This window comes from Dipodomys ordii, unplaced genomic scaffold (assembly GCF_000151885.1).
Source record: "Dipodomys ordii isolate 6190 unplaced genomic scaffold, Dord_2.0 Scaffold127, whole genome shotgun sequence".
Classification (NCBI taxonomy): Eukaryota; Metazoa; Chordata; class Mammalia; order Rodentia; family Heteromyidae; genus Dipodomys; species Dipodomys ordii.
The window spans coordinates 462,756-486,414 of NW_012267343.1; the positions used below are offsets into that span (position 1 = coordinate 462,756).

The 23,659-nt window shown below is 42.4% G+C and overlaps 2 protein-coding genes across 2 annotated transcripts in view; one reads left to right on the forward strand and one right to left on the reverse strand.

Moving 5' to 3' along the window:
* Morn5 (MORN repeat containing 5) overlaps positions 1-1,656 on the reverse strand; it is a 33,244-nt gene extending 31,588 nt beyond the window's left edge. The window contains exon 1 of the mRNA XM_013030084.1: positions 1,577-1,656. Coding sequence (XP_012885538.1) covers positions 1,577-1,623 — 47 coding nt within the window. The 5' untranslated portion in view covers positions 1,624-1,656. The remainder of the gene's footprint in view (positions 1-1,576) is intronic.
* A 130-nt stretch (positions 1,657-1,786) lies between these two features.
* On the forward strand, positions 1,787-16,191 carry Ndufa8 (NADH dehydrogenase (ubiquinone) 1 alpha subcomplex, 8, 19kDa). Its single transcript, XM_013030083.1, has 4 exons — positions 1,787-1,974; positions 10,477-10,640; positions 11,267-11,432; positions 15,872-16,191. Exons 1-4 carry the CDS (start codon positions 1,924-1,926, stop codon positions 16,007-16,009), a joined length of 519 nt encoding a protein of 172 aa, XP_012885537.1. The 5' UTR covers positions 1,787-1,923; the 3' UTR covers positions 16,010-16,191.
* Positions 16,192-23,659: the final 7,468 nt, after the last annotated feature.

Consider the following 23,659-nt stretch of genomic DNA (forward strand, 5'->3'; position numbering starts at 1 on the left):
ACCCCTGCTCTCTTCTACAGCACCAACCACAATGAATTGCAGTTACCTATGTTATGCCCACTTGCCCCGTTTTATTTGAATGAGTTGTGTTTTTGGAGGCAGAGACAATAGCCAGGGTCAAGTCCAAGGTCTGAGATAGTTGGAGGCCAATCAGTATTTGTTGAATAGCTTTTACTATTAGTCTATCAGAATGATTTGTGTGCATAATTGCAATAATCCATAAATTATGAACTCTTGTGAGAAGACTACACACAGTTGGAGTTCTGAACCCACAAGGTCTGTATCTGTGGATTCAACCAATCATGACTGAAAAATTTGCACATACTCAAATCTCTGATATAAAATGATAGTATTTGCATTCTTATGTACTTGGCCCTGGATTATTTATAATAACCTAACAGAATGTCAATGGTACATAAGTATTTGTTACATTGTATTGTTTAGGGGGCATAATGACCAAATGAAACCTGTGTATGTTAAGTAAAGAATCAATTCCCCCCTCCAACTATTTTCCATTTCCTATGTGTAATTGTCAACAGGAAGGTAATCTGCCTGGGTCCTGGCACCAGTCCTCAGTAGATTCTGGGGGACATCTGTATATTGGACCCAGATTGTCAATCACTCTTCCTCAATCTGAATATTTATTATAGCCTTTTTAGTGATGTGACAGCATCTTCTCATTTGTTTGTTAATGTAACCTCAACTACAATATATATTTCATAACAGTAGATTTCTGATATTGTTAGTAATTTTTTTGGTGCTGAGACTGGGGCTTGAACTCAGGGACTTACATTCTTGCTTGGCTTTTTCACTCAAGGCTAGTGCTCTACCACTTGAGCCATACCATCCCTTCTGGCATTTTGCTGATTAACTGGAGATAAGTCTCTTGGATTTGCATGCCCCGGGCTGGCTTTAAACTAGTATCCAGGAAGTGGCGCTGTGGCTCAAGCGGTAGAGCGCTTGCCTTGAGCTGAAGAGCTGAGGGACAGTGCCCAAGCCCAGAGTTCAAGCCCCACGACCGACCAAAAACAAAAAAAAGGCAACAGAAAAATAAACTCGTATCCACAGAATGTGACCTCCTGAGTAGCTAGGAGTACAGGCTTGAGTCTTGGGGGCTCAGCTCATAAAACTGGCAGATGGCTCCAAGAGGTTTTTTGTTTGTTTGTTTGTTTTGTTTTCTTTTGCCTTGTTCATGGAGGGGCAAAGGGTGAACAAATGCAGAACAAATGTCTAGTACACACTAGACACTATGGAAAATGAACTACAGAACTTATGGTGGGGATGGGAGGGAAAAACTGGCAGAGAAGGAGGAAAGGGGTGACACTGTCCAAAAAGAAATGTACTCTTTACCTCACTTATAAAGTACCCCTCTGTACATTACCTTTATAATAATAATAAAATAAAAAACCAAGCAGATGTCCAACACAAACACACCCATACATGGAATGAATGAATCTAGCTTTGCTTCTAATTGAGCAAGTTACTCGTACCACTTTGTGCAAGTACCGGGTATAAAGTCACAGAGGCAAAAACGGCACCAGTTATTCCAGACACCGTGAGCTAAAGAAGCCCTTACCTCCCGTCTACATACTCCCCGATATACTGGCTCCCGGTGTACTGCATAGCGCCGGCTTCTAGCCTTTCGGACCCCCAATATCGGTGGATACCGCCTCACTATGACAACCGGGAGGGTTGGGCGGGGCCTATGAGAAGCCACGCCCCCGCGGGGGCGCAGAACTTCCGGGTGTCGCGCACGCTCTGTCGTCACTGCGGCTGGGAAAAGCCGTGCGCCTGCGTGCCGCTGGCTGCGCATGCGTAGTGGGTGTGTGGGGGGGCCATCCCGGCGGGGCAAAGGGGAGTTCAAGGAGACGCGGGGGCCGACGCGGCTGAGGGCGCTCGGTCAGGGCAGAGGCTACCGCCGCCATGCCGGGAATAGTGGAGGTGCCCACTTTGGATGAGCTGGACGTGGATGAGGTGAGATTCGTCCGGAGGACCGGCGAGCGGGACGCGGGGTTGCAGCTTCCTAGGCTTGGGCCCAGCGTGCATAGTTCTGCGGACCCCCGGCCTGCGTCCCTCCCGCTCCCCTTCACACGTCGACCCCCGATGGTCCCCTAAACCGTGCCGGTAATCTCCCCAGTCCTAATTCCACTGTCCAAGCCACCTGCTTCTGCGAATAACGACGAGGATGATGATTTTTAATTTTAAGTATCAACCATTTAATTTCTGTCGCGGAAACCTCTGTGTGAGGTGATTGTCCCGCCCCCAGGTGCTCATCTTGTCGGTGGACAGCGCTTGAGAGTGCAGCTAGGGAGCCTCTGGAAAACGCGATGGGTCTAGAACTTGCAAACAGCTTGGGTGCTTGTCAGCTGGTTGCTTTTAAAGCATTCATTTACCCAAGAGATACTTGCATAGTTGTGTTGAATACGCAGAAAATGAGATGAAATCCCTGCTTCCATCGAGTTTATAATATAATAGGGGGATGCAGGTAGCCGAAATACAGTGTAGTTAGTGCTCTGGAAAACGAAGTAAAGACAGATGATTGACTATATCGCTAGCATGATCAAGCCATTTCTAAAGGCAGACCAGCGGGCCAGACAGGATGCTGATCATTATTGGGAGCCCATCATCAATTCATCAAATCCTTCTAGCAAGGATATCGTTCATCTTTCCATGTTGTAGAGCAAAAACAGGCCCCGAGAGTCCAAGTGATTTGCCCAAGGTCACATAGCTTAATGGGTGGTAGAGTTAGAACACGAATCCCTGTCTGCTTTTAAAGTATTGTAATAAAGGCAAAAGCTCAATAGCCAGGAGTCTTGGTGGAGATTTGGTAGAATCTTGTGTGTTTAACAAGCCAAATGCTGTTTGTTGTGACCCTAATGTTGGTGGTGGCACTGGGCCTGAAGAGATACATTGGGCTGAAGTAGCTAGACTTGGAACTAACTTTCACAAGACCAGACCAAGCAGTTTAGACTTTATCCTGTAAGTGAGGTGGTAGGGGAGAAATGGAAGATATTAGAACGAAAGACTTGAGGCAGGAGTGGGTAGGAGGGCAAAAATAAAACTTTACAGGCATTATGTTGAATGTTTTACTTGCATTGCTTTGCTTTATTTCGTCTTAAATGCCTATGAGACGATCATCTATTATTTTTCTCAGATCAAGAAATTATTAGGAACTTAGAAAAGTGACATTTGCTTAAGATGGCAAGAGAAATGCTGCCATAGAACCAGTAGCTCTTTCTTTTCTCTTCTTTCATGTGTATAGGTCTTGTGACCTAGCATTAAATTTGTTTTCATAGCAGAGTAAAATAAGAATTGTCATTTAGGAGCCAAGCCTTAGTGGCTCAGACCTATAATCCTTGTTATTCAGGAGACTGAGGTCTGAGAAATGTTATCTGAAGTCAGCCCAAGCAGACAAACCCACACCACTCTCATCTCTACTTAGCCAGCAAAAAGCTGGGAGTGGAAGCCTGGCTCAAGTCAGTAGTGAGTGAAAAAGCTGAGCTAGAGCTCGAGGTCCAGAGTTCAAGCAAAAAAAAAAAAAAAATCAGGTAGGAAGTGAAGCATAGGTTGAAGAGGGATAAGGAGTGTAAATTATGAAGACTGGTGTCAGTGGCTGTTAAAATAATTGGGTTGGGTTGTAGCTCAGTGACAAAATATTTGCCTAACAAGTGCAGCATCCTGGAATTAATCCCCAATATCAAGAAAAGAAAAGACAAAAAAAATTGAGAAAGATATCCTAATGTGCTTACAGAGAGAAAAGAACAAATATGTGTGTCTGGAATTAATTGGACTCAGCAACGGATTAATAATGATGGCAGTAAAGCTTGAAGAATCTGGTCAGATTTGCAACCTAACATTGGACTGATGAAGGCATAAGAAAGAGGAGGTGGTTAAACTCCTCATAGACCTCATTGACAAGGCATTACATTACATTCCCATAGAAAACATAGTCAGATGCTTTGGGCTCAATATTCCTTTGACATTTTTGCAATTTTGAGTAAAAATATGTATTATATATAGTATGTATTATATATGTATGTGTGTATTATAATCATGTACAATATAGTTATATGCAACATATAATTATATATGTAATTTTTTAAATTGTTTTGGTGCCAGTCTTGGGATCCTGGGACTTGAACTCTGGGCCTAGACACTGTCTATGAGCTTTTATTTTGCTCAAGGCTAGCACTCTACCACTTGAGCACAGTTCCAGTTCTGGCCTTTTTTTTCCCCCTGCTTAATTGGAGGTGAACCACAATCCTCAGATCTCGTACTCCTGAGTAGCTAGATAGCAGGGTATGAGCCACCAACACCCAGAAAGTATACTTTTAAATAGTTACTGTTGATGCACTTTTTTTTTTTTGCCAGTCTTGGGGCTTGAACTCAGGGCCTGTGTGCTGTCCCTGAGCTTCTTAGTGCTTAAGGCTAGCACTCTACCACTTGAGCCACACAGCTCCCATACCAGCTTGTAGTTGATTGGAGATAAAGAATCTTTCAGACTTTCTTCCACAGGTTGGCTTCGAAGCATGATCCTCAGAGCTCAGCCTTCTGAGGCATGGGCAACCAGCGCCCGGCTTGATGATACACTTTTTTTTTGGGGGGGGAGGGGTCAGTTGAGGGGCTTGAACTCTGAGCCTGGGCACTGCCCTTAGCTCTTCAGCTCAATGCAAGTGCTCTAGCACTTGAGCCACAGTGCCACTTCTGGTTTTCTAGTGGTTTATTGGAGATGAGAGTCTCACTGACTTTCCTGCCCTGGCTGGCTTTGAACCGTGATCCTCAGATCTCAGCCTCCTGAGTAGCTAGGATTTCAGGCGTGAGCCACTGACACCTAGCCGATGATACCCTTTTTATTCATTATTTGTGTGTGTGTGTCTGTGTGTGTGTATGTATGTATGCATATATGCATGTATATGTATCCTGGGGCTTGAACATAGGGCCTGGATGCTGTCCTGGAGCTCTTTTGCTTAAGACTAACACTCTCACTTGAGCCACAGCTCCACTTCTGCCCTTTTTTGGGGGGGGCAGCTAATTGGAGATAAGAATCTTGTGGACTTTCTGCCCAGTCTGGCTTAAGAGTTGTATGGATTTTCCTGCTCAGTCTGGCTTTGAATCAAAATCCTCAGGTATCATCCTCCTGTACTTAGGAGGCTAGAATTATAGGCATGAACCACCAATGCACAGCCTATTTTTTCTTTTTTTTTGTCAGTCTTGGGGCTTGAACTCTGGGCCTGGGTGCTGTCCCTCAGCTCTTCAGCTCAAGGCGAGCGCTCTACCACTTGAGCTACAGCGCCACTTCCGGTTTTCTGGTGGTTTATTGGAGATAGGAGTCTCACAGTCTCTCCTGCCTGGGTTGGCTTTGAACCGCGATCCTCAGATCTCAGCCTCCTGAGTAGCTAGGATTACAGGCGTGGGCCACCAGCGCCCGGCTTTTTTTGGAGTTTTTTTTAAAAATTTATTTTTTTAATTTATTTTTCTGTCTGTCGTGGGGCCTGAACTTTGGGCCTGGGTGCTGTCCCTCAGCTCTTCAGCTCAAGGCTAGTGCTTCTACCACTTGAGCCACGGCATCACTTCTGGCTTTTTTCTGCTTATGTGTTGCTGAGGAATCGAACCCAGGACCTTGTGCATGCAAGGCAAGCACTCTACCACTGAGCCACCTTCCTAGCCCCATGTTGGTTTTTTTTTAATGCAGCAATTTATTTGATCCTCATAGCAGTTCTATAAAATAAGTGATATCATGCCCCATTTCACACCTATTAAAGAAAACATAATGCATAGTATAAGTACTATAAGAAGAGGTGCAAACATGGTTTAAGGAAGCAAGAACAGCACTACAAGATTGGAAGACTGTATATTATGACTTTCTCTGCCTTACTTTGCACACCTGCAGACTCTAATCCTCCTGCACGGGGTGGCTATGTGAGTCTAAATGAGGAAGGATATTGAAATTATGTGTTCTTGAGACAAAGGGAGCTGGATGAATTCAAGAGAGTATTCATGGCTAGCAGCTGTGAAAGAATGTCATTGCTCTTGGAATTTATCAGTTTTGTTGAAGCAGGTAGGGGGACATGGTGACATCCCAAGTTCTTTGCTATCACAATAATGTTGATGTCATGGATAGAGGTTGAACTGGGAGGTCACTGATTCTGGGTTTTGGTCCCTAGATGATCAGCTTGTCATCTCACTCACTCATTCATCACTTAGGAAATAGGTCTGATGGATGGCTGTCATCCGTCCTTTATTTCCCTGTGAAGGGTGCTGTTTTGCCTGTTTAACAACACAGGTATTTTATACCTTTATTTTGATAGGACTTCCATGTTTGTAAGGAAGCAAAGCAAATAATACTGTAGGCTTCTTTTTGAGTATGATTGCCATGGGCAAATGAGTAATTAAATCAATCACTGAAGGATATTTTAATGCATTTGGAAATGAAGTAAACAGCTAACCTATTTTTTAAAATAGTTTAAAAAAAACAAATATGAAGCAAGGCATAATATGGTGCATACCTGCAATCTCATTATTAGGGAAGCTGTAAATTCCAGACCAGCCTAGGCTACATTGGCAAGACCCTGTCTCACAAAACCAAAGACAAAGTTTTGAGTATTTGCTTTGATGTGTCCAGTGTATAGGTAATAGGCAAAAATGTCTATCAAACTTTAATACAAAAGTTTACAGATTTCAATGTGAATTTGTTAAATTGTTATAACAAGTTTCACTTTGATAGTTAGGATATGTAATTTTAGTAGGCATATCCATAACTTTTGTCTCCTCTTCCTATAGCATGTAGATGTACTTGCATTTACCTTGATAGTGACTTAATCTAACTATGAAGTGCATAAAAATAAAACTATAGGGCTGGGAAGGTGGCTCAGTGATAGAGCGCTTGCCTTGCATGCATGAGGCCCTGGGTTCAATTCCTCAGCACCACATAAGCAGAAAAAAAATATAAGCCAGAAGTGGCACTGTGGCTCAAGTGGTAGAGTGCTAGCATTGAGCTGAAGAGCTGAGGGACAGCGCCCAGGCCCAGAGTTCAGGCCCCACGATGGGACCAAAAAATAAATAAATAAATAAAATAAAACTATAGAAGTTTCTTACATTAAAATTTTTAATTTTGGGCTGGTAATGTGGCTCAGTGATAGAGTGCTTGCATAGCATGCATGAAGCCCCAGGTTCTATTCTTTAGTACCACATAAACAGAAAAGGCTGGGAGTGATCCTGTGGCTCAAGTGGTAGAGTGCTAGCCTTGAGCAAAAGAAGCTCAGGGACAGTGCCCAGGCCCTGAGTTCAAGCTCCATGACTGGCAAGAATAAATAAATAAATTTCTTAATTTTGCAAATCAAACTCAGTAGTGGATTAAAATGTAATATACTAAGACACACTAGATTTTATTCTAGTGTGAATGAGTCTGGTTTTAGAAAATATGTTAATGCTCTTCATTACTTTTATATGTTAATAAAAACATAATCAGAAAAATCTTAGTCTTTTTTAATCTAAATCAATTAGAATTAGAAATCAACTCCTTCAACAAGAATAGCTAAACAACTATATCCCAGATATCAACAGTAAGTATCATGCCAAACTGCTTCTTAGTTTAAGCAGGGGAAAAATTGCCTATTTGCTTGGGAACCTGAGGAAGGAAGGTCTTGCGTTAGAGATAAATCTGAGCTATATAGTGAATTCTAGGCTACCTGGGCTGCATAGTGAGATCTTGCACCTAAAAACAACTGAAAACAGACAAAAACCAACCAAAAGCTGACTGTTTTCATTGTTGTTCACCTTTACTGTTCCAGAGGGTTTAGCCAATGCAATAAGTTAGGAAAAGAGAATACGATGGAAAAAAGGAGATAATATTTAAAAAAAACCCAAGTTGTTATAAATTGTAGTTATTATCTGATAATGCCCTTGGTTTTATATCAGAATTAGTAAGAGTTCAGTTAGATAGCTAGAGAGAATATAGTGTTCAAACAATACACAGTTTCCAAATCCAGTAGAAAAAAATACCCTTTTTAGATACTATCAATAATGTTAAAGTGCTAAGGAATAAACAAGAAATATACAAGATCTCTATATATGAAGGACACTGTTATTTTTAGCTAGGGAGCAAGAATGTCTTCAATATTGATAGAGAAATACTATTTTTTAGATGAAAAGGTATAGTCCAAATATTCTTATCGTCTTTGTAAAAATTGTATCTTCATTGCCTGACAAAGAGAGAAGGTGCTTATCAGCTACTTGTGCTAGAAATTATTTTGAGTACTTGATGTATCACAATAAACATTATATTTAATTGTGCCTTCATTTAGGGAGAATTGGTGCCTTCAGCGTTGAGTCTCTATTATAAAGAAAATTCCTGCCCTCTTGGAGGTTACATTCTAGGGAGTGCGTGACCCCCTGCTTCTAGCTGAATTAAGATAACTAAGAAAATGTTCTCTGACAGTTAAAAAAAAAAATATATATATATATATGGTTGAGCATTCTCAATACATAATCAGAGACACAAATCCCAAACTGCATGCCAGCATGATTCCACAATTAGAAAATTTCATACCTGACCTAATGTGACAGGTTACAGTCAAAACACAATGCATTAAAAATATTGTATATAGCTGGGCTCATGCCTGAAATCCTAGCTACTCATGAGACTGAGATCTGAGAATTGCAGTTTGAAGCCAGCCTGGGCGGGAAAGTTCATGAGACTTCTCCAGTTACATAAAAAGCCAGAAGTGGTACTGTGGCTTAAGTGATAGAGTGCTAACCTTGAGCCAAAAGGATCCCAGGGACAATGACCAGGCCCCAGGACCAGGGGGCTGGGGGTGGGGGGGAGATATACTGTATGTGCTAGGCACCAGTGGCTCACGCCCATAATCCTAGCTACTCAGGAGGCTGAGATCTGAGGATGGTTTTTCAAAGCTGGGCAGGAAAGTTCCTTAGACTCTTATATCCAGTTAACTACCAAAAAAGCTGAAAGTGAAGTTATGATTCAAATGGTAGAGCACCAGCCTTGAGGAAAAAAAAAAAGCTCAAGGACAGAGCCCAGGCCCTGAGTTCAAGTCCCAGGACTGGCTCTCCACACCCCCTGCCCTTGCCAAAAATACTGTATAAAGTTATCTTCAGGCTATGTGCAAGGTAAATTTTGTGTTTAGACTTGTGTCTCAAGATAGCTGATTATGTATATGCAAATATTTCAAAACTAAAATACCTTTTGTCCCAGCATTTCAAGGGCAGATGTTCAACCTGTATTCTGGAAGTGCACATCCTTCCCCCATTTAATAAATTTGAACACAGATTCCAAAACGTGGGTATTTATCTGAGAGAATAGCCAAGATGATTATGAAAGGGAAGAATGAGAAAAGATTCTAGATGAGAAAAAACTGTGTTAGGTTACAGTAATTAACTGGAACATTGTGGCAGTGATCTAAAAGGTAGTACAGATAAGAGGCAAGTAGGACCTTAGCTGCCCCAACCATTGGGTAGATGGGCTCTGCTGTGTTTCTTGGTGGCTCACGCCTGTAATCCTAGCTACTCAGGAGGCTGAGATCTGAGGATCACAGTTCAAAGCCAGCCTGGGCAGGAAAGTCCATGAGACTCTTATCTCCAATAAACCACTAGAAAACCAGAAGTGGCGCCATGGCTCAAGTAGTAGAGCGCTCGCCTTGAGTTGAGCACAGGGTCAAGCCCCAGGACTGACCAGAAAAAAATAATCATCCTAGCCAGGCACTAGTGGCTCACACCTGTAATCCTAGCTACTCAGGAGGCTGAGATCTGAGGTTTGTTGTTTGAAGCCTGCCTGGGCAGAAAAGTCTGTGAGACTCTTATTTCCAATAAATTAATCAGAAAAAGCCAGAAGTGGTGCTGTGGTTCAAATGGTAGAGTGCTAGCCTTGAGCACAAAGAGACTCAGGGACAGTGCCCAGGGCCAAAGTTCAAGCCCCAAGATTGGCAAAGAAAAAAGAAACAAAATGTCCTGGACTACAACTGAGGGAGGTTGCCATGGTTGTCATCTGCTCTGAGTTATGCTTTTTAAAAAAGTACAGATTCTAGTATTTTATTAATTTCCTGGTAAAGACACTCTAACCGAACAGAATTTCTTAGTCCTCTGGGACTTTCATGTATCTTTATACTGTTCATTTTATTCCTAAAGTGTAAGCTTAGCCAAGTTCCCCAGAGTTGTTTCCTCCTCCTGGATCCCAGAAGTCTCCAAACTCCAAGCTAGATTCTAGTAGGACTGCCGTCTCTTCATCTTGAAAATAGAATGGTTATGTCAACTTAGATTGCTGTAAAGGTAAAGAAAACAGTACATGTGATAGAGCTTGTATCTAAAGCAATTGTAAAGAATGACTATGTGAGCCCATATACTTTTCTCAGTGAACTCAGAATAAGGCAATCTTTGTGGTGGTGTGCTTTGACCAGCCCAAGGTGACACTGAGGAAGTGGTGCTCTGGCTCAGTCTGCGGTCTTTCTCTCATGTCTTTCCCAGGTGAAGCTCAGCTCTGGTGTGCTTAAAGCCGCAGCCCACCACTATGGGGCTCAGTGTGATAAACCCAACAAGGAGTTCATGCTCTGTCGCTGGGAAGAGAAGGATCCTAGGAGGTGTCTCAAGGAAGGCAAGCTGGTCAACAAATGTGCTCTGGACTTCTTTAGGTAAACACCTTTTGGTATCTATCAAACCCTGTGTGGTTGAAAGATTGGGGTATTCACAAGTGCATAAGTGAACATTCTTCTAATTGAAATAAATCGAAGGGGTAATTTTATTTGGAAGCGGAAGGTTTTGAAGTCAGACCAGTTGCTAATCCGTAAAGCAATGTCTTACGTGCAGTAGTGCATTACTGTGAAACTTTTGAAAAGTTACCAAAAACATCTTAGCCCAGTGCTGTTGGCAGCCATTCATTCAGATTGCTACTGATTTACAACACCTCTTTGTAATGGAGAGAGGTGTTGAGCAGGCCTTTAGTTTGGCCATTGTGTGACCAGCACACCTGGGGCTCTTCACAGCAGGACCAGCTCTGCCTGTGCTTCCTTCTCTTTGTTTGTTCAGCTGGTCTTCTTGAGAGTTGGATATGAAGAAAAGAATAAATAGGTGCCAGGTGAGTTCTCTTGAGTAAAATGCGCAATCCCGTCTCTTTGTGGCATAAAGTAGGTTTGCAACTTGAAGGGTCTTGAAGTTGCCTTGTGAGGTAGTGGTGATCACTCCTATACTTATCAGAAAGCAAGACTGTGTATTTGGTTATCTAGGCCAGCTGCCCCTAACCCCTAGCCCTTCTTTCCAGGCAGATAAAGCGTCATTGTGCCGAGCCTTTTACAGAATATTGGACTTGCGTCGATTATTCCAGACTGCAGTCACTTCGTTACTGTCGCAAACAGCAGGCAAAGTTTGACGAGTGTGTGCTGGAGAAACTGGGCTGGGTGCGGCCTGACCTGGGAGAGCTGTCCAAGGTAAGAGACTTCTATGGGGGCCTGGTTGACCCAGGGGAAGGGGCAAAGACTGGAGGTGCAGAAGGGGTCTCTGAGAAAAGGCAAGATGAGAGAAGTCAGCTTTGCAATACTGATTGATTATTGAGTGGTTATCCACAAGGCAGAGGGAAGATTTTTAATGAAAATATTCCTTAAAATAGGCACTGTAGCATGGGAAGATTTGTTTTTGGTTAATTCTCAAATTATCTAGAATGAGTGGAGTGGGTTAAACAAAACATTAGTGAAGCACTGTTGGGTCACCTCCTTGAGTAGGATTCCCTGGGGAAACCGGACCATTGTTGTACTAGATTGTACCTTTCTAAATCTAAGATTTAAAAAGGATGCAGTGGTAGCTATAAGGAGTTTTTTGTCCTTTTTCTCCTACATTACTTAACTGGTCCTGACTCCACCATCTGTTGAAACAGAACTAGAAGCCTGGATGACTTTATTTCTCTCTACTCTTTTTTTTATACTACATTGATCATTAATTAGTGTGTTAGCATTTTCCAGAATGCTTTTTAATTCTCTCACTGGCTCCACCGATGTTACTTGTTGTGGAGGAGTCCTTAACTACAGCTGCATGCATGTCTGGGAGTGGAGGGAGGGTTGATTTGATCCCTACAGATCCCATTCATTCTTGGAAATAGAATTTAGGGATAAAACTACATCTCTGGGACTCCCTTTAGACCCTTCTCCAGACGGAGACGCTGGCTACTTTCTTTCACAGCTTTCTTTTCACCTTCAAATACACTTACTCTGTTTATCTTAAAAAAAAATAATAACCCACAAATGACATTCACTATAGGATAATCTCTGTGGAAAATAAATCATACATCTCTCTCTTTCCTTTTAAAACTCCAGGAAGCACTCCCATTGCAGTAAGCTAAATCGCCCTTGCTGTGTCACAGCATTCAGGACTTTAGTGATCCATCCTGTCCCCTCTGCTTCATCCTAAGTGTCCTTCAGTCCTGAGACAGCACAGGTGTCAGGGTGTGGAGGCTGAAAATAAGGTTTGAGTGAACACAGATTTGAGTCAGTTCCACTGCATAATTGCTATGGCATCTTGAGCCAATGGTATAAGATTTATTTTCTTTGAGAATTATTTAAGGGAGCCTGTATGTCCCTTGCATAGTACCAGGGCAACAAGTCAAACCTTAGTTAGAGTATTCTTTTCTTTATATATAGCATCCACGAACAGTTTGCTCAGAAGCTTAGGGTCCTACGTAACAGACTACCTCAACCTTCATTTATTAATGTATTTATTGCTAGATCTGACAATTACTTTTACTTCAGATAATGTCTGTTGCTATGCTGAACCAGATTATTTTAAGTAGTGGGAATTAGCTTTTCTCATTTCTGCCATATGACAAGAGAATTACAAGTCATACAGTTGACAAAACATATTATTCTTGAGCCTTTGTATTGATATTTTTAAACCCTGAAAAATAAAAAAGTTATCATAGTTATAACTTCCAAAATTATATTTATTTCTCCTTCCTCCCTTCCTTCCTTTCATCTTTTTTTCCTTCCTTCCTTCCTTCCTTCTTTCCTTCCTTCCCCTCCCTTTTGGTGCTTGCAATTGGGCTTGAACTCACCGCCCCATGCTGTTGCTCAGTTTTTAGCCCCTTACTTCAATTTAATATCCAAGCCCCTTCTAGAAAGATAGTCAGCTGAGGGAAGCCTTACTTCATTCACTTTTGCATTGTATTTCTGTAGATTACCCTTCCCTCCAACATTCCTTGGTGAACTTCTGTTTACTCTTCTGATGTCAGCTCGATGTCACATCTTTCCCTAAAGTTTCTGACCCTCCCAGGTGGGAGGTTGTGGAGTTTGAACTCTGGGCCTGCACGCTGTCCCTTAGCTCTTCAGCTCAAGGCTGGAGCTCTACTACTTGAGCCACAGCACCACTTCCGGTTTTCTGAGTGGTTTATTGGAGATCAGAGTCTCACGGAGTTTCCTGCCCGAGCTGGCTTTGAACCCCGATCCTCAGATCTCAGCCTCCTGAGTATCTAGAGTTACAGGCATGAGCCACCAGCGCCCAGCTATAATCCTATCATTCTTATACGATTAAAAAAATCTTAAGGAATAGATAATATCCACCCTAATATACATAAGGATGTATCTTATGTACATCTGATACTTAATGTGTATTTTCCAGCTTCATCCCATTGATTTTTTTTTTTTTTTGGTTGGTCGTGGGGCTTGAACTCTGGGCGTGGGTGCTGTCCCTCAGCTCTTCAGCTCAAGGCGAGCGCTCTACCACTTGAGCTACAGCGCCACTTCCGGTTTTCTGGTGGTTTATTGGAGATAGGAGTCTCACGGTCTCTCCTGCCCGGGCTGGCTTTGAACCTCGATCCTCAGATCTCAGCCTCCTGAGTAGCTAGGATTACAGGCGTGAGCCACCAGCCCGGCTTCCCATTGATTCTTTAAGCTATTCAGAGTCCCCTTTTGCAAATGGAGAGTTGAATGTTAAGCAGACTGCTCCAGGTGGTTTAGTAGTTGGTTTGACCACATGTTCCTTATCATTTTGGGGGTGGTGCAGAAGAGGAAGTTGGTTTATTGTTCTTAATAATTTCTTCTCCTTAAATATTTCAGGTTTGAGAAATATTTTTATCTTCTTCCTCTTTTTTTTTTTCTTTGCTGATTCTGGGGCTTGAACTTAGGGCCTGGGTGCTGACTCTTTTGCCCTAGGTAGCATTCTGCCAGTTGAGCCACAATTCCACTTCCAGCTTTTTGGTTAGTTTATTGGAGATCAGAGTCTCACAGACTTTCCTGCCCAGACTGGCTTCGAACCACGATTCTCAGGAGGCTGAGATCTGAGGCATAAGTCACTAGCACCTGGAAATATCTTCAATTCTTTTTCTTTCAAGAGGCAAACCATTATTTTACATTTTATAAAAAAAATAATATATTTTTATTTTCTTTATGTAGTTGTACAAAGGAATTGCCATTCGACAGAGCAGTTTATGAATACTGTGCCTCTTGATGAGCATCATCCCCTTTAACATTCTTACCCACCCATCCTATACCCCACTCCTTCCCTCACTGTCTTAATTTTTAGGTGATGTATTTAATTTTTTGCCATTTAACAAAGTAATTTATGTATGTGATGCACCTTGATCTGTTTCATCAGTAAGTGGAGAATGTGGGCATGGATCCCTCCACCTCTTGCATGCTAAGTAAGTGCTCTACCATTTCAACTCATCCCCCAGCTCTTCAGTGGCTAAAAAGAGTTTCCAATACCAGCTAGGGGCATTTGGCATTCCAGGCAGGAAGGAACAAAGCAAACAAACAGCAGACTGCTCTAGACTTGGATTCTAGTTTCATTCAGATCTAATTCTGCTATTACTGAGTATCTTTGTCTTGGGTATGAATCCTTCTGTCTGGCCCCTCACCTGCAATGTCACTTATGGTGGTTATATGGTAGTTACAGTAATTGTGGTCGAATACCTGAAAGTTTTGATCTCAAAAGTTGTTTCTGAATTTATATGTGGTCAGGGGATGTGAGGTGACTTAAGAGTTCATACCACTAAAGTAACAATCATAAGGTGGTTGATAACTGGGCCCTCTTGTCTGGTTCTGTTTCCTTACCTTTAAAGTAAAAATTTGAGATTTTGGCCATCAGAGGTTTCAGTATTTCATCATCTCTCTTGGTCTGCTGGCTCAGCTTTCTGGTTCTGGTCTTGCCTCTTTACAGTCTATTTTCCCACTTTCCAGTCTACAGATATGATTGGTTACTTTCCTGCCTTGGTAGTCCGTATTACCCTCTGGTTAAACATCCTGGTACTTTTACCCATTGTTTCTTGCCCTTTGTCTTCAGTACTGGGTCAGGCTTTCCATGGCTTTTGTGTCATAGTTCTGCTACTAGTGAAGTAGCCTTGGTGACCCTCTGCAGATGTGAGGAGGATGAAGCACTGCGTTGGACAGCATTAATTTAAGAGCGTGGTTAAATGCTGCCCCTCCCCACTCCTCCCACAGCCTTTTACTTCGGCCATGTGAGAGACATGTCGTTGTCATCCTGTGTACTCCTTGTTCACTCCCAGTGTCTTCCTCTCTAATTTTCCTGGCTCCTTCCTGCACTTCCTTCAAGGTTTAAGCCAAGTGTTAGCTCTTAGAAAATAGTCCAGGCCTCCCACCTCCAGCGTGGATGAGGTGTGCTGCAGAGTCCTCTCTTTGCCTACGTAGTTTATGTCTCCATTATAATCACTAGATACTGGGTCAGGGAAGAATCTCCCTCACTGGACAGTGTGCCCCAGTCTTGTCTTTCACCACATGGAATGTCAAGGACAGTTAAGGTAACTGAGTCTAAATGTAAGTTGGGGTTTTGAAGTCAGAGCAGAGATACCAGGGGTCTCACTGACAGTCACAGACTGCTCCAGCCTCACTCTGAACTTTGCCTCTTCCTTCTTCACCCTTTCCAGGTCACCAAAGTGGAAACAGATCGACCTTTACCGGAGAATCCCTATCACTCAAGAGCAAGACCGGAGCCCAACCCTGAGATAGAAGGGGATCTGAAGCCTGCCAAACAGGGCAGCCGCTTTTATTTCTGGAGCCTGTAAGGCTGCCTCCGGGGCCCACACTCAGTCATGCATCCAGACAGCGCTGATGGAGACACCCCTGGAGCTTGCATCACCCGATAGCGCCTTCTTTCCTGGATCACAAACATTAACAAAAAAGTTAATTTATGTGACTTGGCAGAAATTCTATACAATTTCCTGTCCATTAAAATTTTTAAAGGAAACAGTTGTATTTTATTATGTTTTATATAACCTTGTGACCTTTAAAGATGACTTCCCTTTGCTTTTTCAATTCTTGTGGTCCTGCCCGTTGCTCATGCTTTGCACCGGTGTGGCTGGGGAGCCACAGAGGAATGGCTTGTTACCTCCAGCAACTCCTCTGGGTACAACCATGTCCATACATTCTGGAGACTCTTGCTTCATATTCAACATTTCAAGCAAATCGTTTCCCTACAGGTCATTCCAGGGGACCATGCTGGATAGTTGTAAAGAGCCTTGTGAGCTTTGTGACCCAGGGCAGGGGAGGGGCTCCTGGCTGGGTCCGATGGAGTCTTGCTCAGTTTCTTAAAGAACCTAACTTCCACCATTTCCCCTTGATAGCCCATCCACTGGCATTATAACCCAGATGTTTTTCCTGATAGACAAGGGAGGTGGAGGCTGAGCTCCCAGCTCCAAAGGCAGGAAGTGGGGAGGTCTGAGTGTCAGTTCCAACCTTGGGTGTGTTCCTTAACCTCTTGTGAGAGGTTGCGTTTGAGGACAAACTAAAGAGTACATGCTTATCTACCTCCTGCGCAGGTTAGAGCCACAAGTGTTTATAAAGCTGTTTGGTTCAAAGCACTGAGCCTCCAGCCCCCTCCAATTCTCTTTCCACTACTAGGCTATTTCCTCTCCATCTGACTGGGTTGCTCTACACCTTCTGGTTGTAACAGCATTATACAGTGCTCTTCATGAGCCATCTTGACTCCCTGGGTTTTGGTTTCTCATTTGCTGGGCTATAAAAAGTAAAGGGAGATTAAGTCTTTCATATGGCTATCCTAGATTCTCTAGGTGGGGAGATTGCTGGAAAGCATTTGGTAGAGGAGGTACAGGGTTCATTGTACAAAGTATTTGAGGGCAGTTGTTTAAGGAGAAGCTGTGTGTGATCTGCCGTACCCCTTCCCCACCTCCTGTTGGAAGCATTGTGGGTGAAACTCCAGTTTTTCTGCCAAAGTTCTTGCCAGATGTCTTTGCCTTAAATTCTCCAACTTTATTAGGCTATTGCAGTTAAAAAAAAAAAAACAAAACTGAAGTAAAGCCCTTTAACTGTTGGGTAGCCAAGTTCTTAATCAAGTTTCCTCTGGTGAAGAAGGTATGAGCATGGCTATAGATTGGCATGTATGGGATCCGCCAACCTACCTGTTACTTCCCAGGTTCTTTCTGTGAAGGAAGCTGGGTTTTATATAAACAGCACTTATTGACCTCTTTGCCTTGAGCCAAGTGTTTGTGTCAACTCCTTCCATGTCAGACCCCTTTGAATGTTACACCCTTTTATGTCAAACCCATTGCAGGGATGAAGGAACTGAGGCATTGGGAGAGAGTAAGGGACTCCAGCTTCTAGAGAGAAATGGTAGAAAGAAGATTATAGTGAATTGTCCGGCTTAATGGCCATGTTGTCTTTCAAAACCACCAGTGGTGGCCCTCGGTCTTGGCAGCTCGTTTGAATCACCTGGGTACCTTTAAATACTGATGTCAATCCTACCCCTGGTGGGTCTGACCTTATTTTTATTGTCTTATTTATTGTATATCTGGCCATATAGAGTTTGAACTCAGGACTCATGCTATTTTAGGTTTGCTTGTTTATAACAGATGCTCTACCACCTGAGCCATGTCTCCAGCTTGGTATTTTGCTTGTTAATTGGAGACCAGTCTTTTGTACTTCTCTTCCCAGGCTAGTTTTGAATTTTGATCCTCCAGGTCTTCAGCCTCTTGACTAGCTAGGATTACAGGTGTGAGCCACTGGCCTCTGGCTGTGAGTCTAGTTTAATTAATTCTGTAGTGTGACCCGGCATGAGGCTTTTGAAAGCTCCCAGGCTCTTTTCAAACTACACCAAGGAGTCAGACTGTGGCCTGGTTTTATGTATGAGAAAGCAGGTCAGGAGGTATGAACTGGTGGTTTAAGTGGTAAGTGGTTTACCCCATTAAATCGGGTGGCAAATCCCATGTCCTTAATATTAAAGATAAAATATTAACAAGGAGATAATATAATATTAAGGATGTAATACACACCAATGCATATAAATCCTTTGGAGATACTAAAATGAAAATTCCAATTGAACAGGTCTTGGTGTGACCAGTGTAGTCAGTATATTGGTCCATTGACCACACATTGGGTAACAAAGGGATAAAATGCTTGGATCTGAGTGCAGGAATCCATGCCTGACTAAGCTGTCCCACTGCAGGGTCTAGCCCTTGTCACCACCCAGCTGTTAATTCACCTCTTTGGTATCGGAGCAACACATTCCTGAACTGCTAATGGCTTCAAATTCAATTGTAGGATGTTTTAACTTTTCCCCAATTTGGACAGCAGTTCTTGTCTTCCTCTCTCTCCACCTTGCTTTGAATTCCTTGAACAAAGGAACTGGCTTTCCTGTACTCTTGATGGAATTACACGACATCATAGACTTCTAGGACAGAAGGAGCTAAATAATTAAAGATAATTTCTTACAACAAATGCACGTCTCAATGTCAGTAGGTAAGAGGTCACAGAACAATTCAAAAACAGTGAAGGATCCCTGAGCAGACTTCAAATAAGAAAAATCTTCTTAATGGTTTGGCTTGATAATAATGACACTTAATTCCTTACATTCCCAAAGGAAATTTATCTACCCCCTTTCCTCTGCCACGCCTGTTCCTGTCTTCCCTATCAGAGTCCATGGGGTCTCCATCCTCTCAGTGTCAAAACATGAAATGCATCTTTGGCTCCTTCCATTCACTCCTCTCCAACTTCCAATCCAGTACTGAATCCTGTTGAATTTCTTTAATCTCTCATCTTTCTACTTTCCCTTTTATCTCATCATCCCAGTACGCTTCCTGGATTATTAACACTACTTCCTAAGCAGTCTCCCCTTGCCATCTTCCCATTTGGTCTATCTTCCAGTTTATTGCCTGTGCTTCTGCTGTTAAACCTTCCATGGCTTCCAAATGCATCTTAATGAAAGTTTACATCTTTACTGGCATTCTGATACTCTATAATCTGGTCATGGCCTGGCCCATCTTCCTTCCCCGCTTTTTATCATGTACCCTATACTCTACCGAGGGCCACTACTAAATTGCTTTCCAACTTCTAAGATACTATTGCTATCTATTGTCAGGAAACCATTGTTTCTTCATTTCTTGTCTCTTGAACCTCTACCTATCTTCCAAGGCAAACACTAGTCCTGTCTTCCCCAGGAAGCCTCTACTTCCTAGGGCCAGAAGTGACTTCCTGCCCCATTGCACCCATGAGACAATATAGTTTGATGGCTGAGCAAAGAGCTCTGTAGTTGGTTTGTCTTGAGTTGAATCCAGGCACTGTCATTTAGTAGCTGTGTATGATCCTAGACCAGTTACTTAGTCTTTCTGGACCTTATATGATCCTTGTCTGTTAAAAAATTTTTTAAAGCAAAGGAGGAGGCTGTAATGCTTGGTAAGAAATGTACGCATTATCCTGCCCATGCAATTGTAACCCCTCTGTACAGTATGTTCACAAATAAAATTAAATTAAATTAAAAAAATTTTTTAAAGGTGGGAGACGGGACAAAATTGTAGTGCTGGCTTTCTGATAGGCTCATGAATGTTTCATGACCTGTACACAGGAAATGCATGCTGTAGTGTTGATAAATGTCACGCTGACAACCTAAACTTGAGCTTAGGGCCTGGGCGCTCTCTGAGCTGTTGTGGTCAAGGCTAGTGCTCTACCACTTTTAGCCACAGTTCACTTCAGGGTTTCTGGTGGTTAATTGGAGATAGAGTCTCATGGACTTTCCTGCTTGGGCTGGCTTTGAACCATGATCCTCAAATCTCAGCCTCCTGAGTAGCAAAGACCACAGGTGTAAGTCACCAGTGCCTGGCTTTATTTTCCTTTTCTATAGTTTAATACCCACTACATGACAGACATCCAGGAAATGTCTGTCCCCCATGTTTATCTTTCCAGAGCACTTACAACCCTACCCCAACTACAAAACCACAAATAAACAAATTCCTTCTATGTAGAAATAGGAATGACTCTTTGCGGCTAAATTGCCATCTTTGGAATGATCAAACCCAAGCTATAATGCTTTGTATATAATATTGTATTCCTATGCCCCAATACAGATGGTGATGTGCTTGGGCTTTTTAAAAGTTGCTTCTACCACCTAGGAAGTCTCAGTTTGGTTGTAGTGATGTCTTTGCAGGTCTTGATCATTTATAATGTATGCCACTAGTAATTTGTTTAAATAAGATACTGAACTTTGCAAATTTGTGAACTTTGCTTCACAGAGAGGAGGTGGAACATAGTAGAAATGAATGGTGATTCTCTGGTTCCATTAGCCACACTTCTGTCCTCACGGCCATCTGATTCTCAGCTTGGATGCATGTAGAAGACATCTAGAGATTTTGGAGAACTCATATCCAGATCTCACCCCCTGAGATTCTGCTTTAATTGGTCTAGCATGTGGCTTAGGCATCCATATTTTATAGTAAACATTGTCATTCTAGCCTATTTACATTCATCCTTTCTTTGGTGGGAGAAAAGGGGGTGTAGTTATAACTGAAATGCTAGAAATACATTAATTAATTAGCTAAGTAATTAGCTAATTTATTCAGCCAGTAGTTTACAGCCTGCTATGTGCTAGTTGTCATGTAGGTATGGACAATAAAATGAGACTGACAGGGAAACTCTTCTCAAGGAGCCTCTGTTCCTGAGGTGGAGCCAGCAGACAGTTTCACATGGAAGCAAGATGATTTGGGGTGGGGTAAACTCTGAGAATGAACTAAACAAGGTGAACCATGAGACTGCGTTACTGGGTGATGGCACTATGGAGCTCTGTCTAGGAAGACAGGCTTTGCAGAGCCTCTCAGAGAAATGATCGTTGAAATGGAGCTGATGGAGGAGGGTCTCAGGCTGCATCTTCTGCCCCAAATTCTTTCCCAACCTCTTCTTGGTGACCCTTCGCTCAAGATTCAGTTCAAATCATGTCTGCACTGTGACACCTCATCTTCTGTTCAGGAGCAGCTTTTACATCACTCCTCTTGGTCCTCCTTCTGGATAATCAGCACCTCTTGTTTTCCATTGTTTTTTCCCCATTGTTTCCTTCAGGCACAGCAGCTCATATGCAGCTAATATTTGAGAACTCAATTTATTGAGTGAATGCTACACTGCCACCATTTATCCAAGAACTGCAACCTGGTTTGTTGTGAACACAGAATAAACACTGGTGCTGTTTCCATGAAAGGGAGGGAGCTTGAGATTCTGCCACAGTGATAACCACTATTGGACAGAAAGGAGAATCCTCGGTGTATTTTCATTTGGCTTTATTTTTGTTACACACACACACACACACACACACACCAAGAAATCCCTGTGACAATCTCAGGAAAAATGTTGCCTGTGAAATGAAGGGAGGATGCATGAAAGGTCAAATTAGACTATGGTAATAAGAAATATAATTGCATGCCAGTATTTCTTTAATTTGAAAGTTGAATGCAAATTAAGCAGGCATGCCCTTTCTGGAAGCTGTGGTTCAGTCAGTTCTGCTGCTCTGGTAGAAGGGTTGATGTGAAAAAAAGAAAATGATAATATTAATCCTTTGACTTGTCACTGAAGCTGTCTTATCTATCATCAGTCTTATCTATCACCTATCTTATCTATCATCTATATTTCTATCTATCATCTAATCATGTGTTGGACGAGTAGCGCCTTGTGTGGTTCTGGTGATTTATAAGGATCCGAGGGTCTCAGGGGGTGAGCTTAAGTGGAAGAACTTTCGAGAAAATCCCTTAGCATCTGATCTCTCATATCAGTGCCATGGGCATCTAGGCAAAGAAGAGGAGTTAAGGCTACGTTGCTTCATCTCTCAGTGTTATGTGGTCTACACAAGCCACCTTTGGCTCTAAGTTACTTTGTTTAGCTGTGAAATAAAGGACTGGAACGAAATAACATCTTGGCTCTTTTCTATATTGAGAATTACATGTAACATGGTCTTTCTATTAGCCAACCTATAGAGGGAATACTAGTAGGATTTTGATCATTTTCTTAAAATAGATCTAACCATTTAGATGGTTCATTTGGAAATTTGATTAGGATGAGGGGGGCATTTGGGGGCTGCTGTTTCTGTTCATTCATATTATTTGAAAGATATGGAAGAGAGTCAAAGACTTCATCATTCATTTTCCTTATTAGAATTTCATTTCATGTAACTTTATTATTATTTAGGGTTGAGTTGGTTAAGAAGATAATTATGAAACCTTTGGCTTTAATTAATGGAGGAATCTTTTGGAAATCATCTATTTGAACTGGAGATTCTGCCTCGGTGATGACCACTATTGGACAAAAAGGAGAACCCTCGGTGTATTTTCATTTGGCTTTATTTTTGTTACACACACACACACACACACACACACACACACACACACACACACTGAGCCGCGTTTTTCCCTTTTGGATTCAGGCTGGCTAAACCTGGAGCTGGACAGGGAAGATTCACCAATAGGAGCTGGGGAGAGGCAGCAGGTGGAATTCTAGAGGAGATCTGAGCATTAGAAGCAGAAAGGGCAGAAGTGGAATGAAAGCTTGAGACAGAAGTGAATCTGGGAGATAAACTCCCTAGTAGGGAAATGGAAAAAGGCTATAAACAGGCCACTTGCAGAAAACATCAGAATGACCAATGTGAAAAGATGTTTTCCCTCACTAGCAATCAAAACAATGCAAAGTAAAACCACCATGAGATTCCATTTTACTCAACAAGAATGCAAACACTTATAATATCAAGTATTAACCCAAGTGTGGGGAAACAAATAGTGAATTCATAAATGGATATATTGGTGTTTGGGAGGCAGATTGCTCCATCCATAAAAATATAAAGTGTGTAGAGCATTGCATACATATTAATTTTTTACTGCAGAAGTACTGGTTCTGATCTGTTAAAGGGTTGTAAAGGTCTCATTGAAACATTATTTTATTTTTATTTATTTATTTTTTATTTTTTTGGGTGGGTCCGGTCGTGGGCCCTGAACTCAGCCTGGGCGCTGTCCCTCAGCTCTTGAGCACAAGGCTAGCGCTCTACCACTTGAGCCACAGCACCACTTCCGGCTTTTTTTCTTATGTGGTGCTGAGGAATCGAACCCAGGGCCTCCTGCATGCAAGGCAAGCGCTCTACCACTGAGCCACCTTCCCAGCCCTGAAACATTATTTTAAAAATAGTAAAAGTAGCAGAGCACTGGTGGCTCATGTCTGTAATTCCAGCTACTGAAAAGGAGGTGAGGCTGAGATCTGAAGATCATGGTTTCAGGACAGCCTGGGCAGGAAAGTCTGTGAGACTCTTAGCTCCAATTAGCTGGCGTGGTGGGGGGGGAAGCAAACAGAAGTAGTAAAGCAAAGAGAAGAAGCATGAGTGTGTGTTGGGGGGGGGGCAGACAGAGACAGAGAGAAACAGATAGAGAGAATCTGCCAGGGTCCATCAGTAGCAGAAGCTG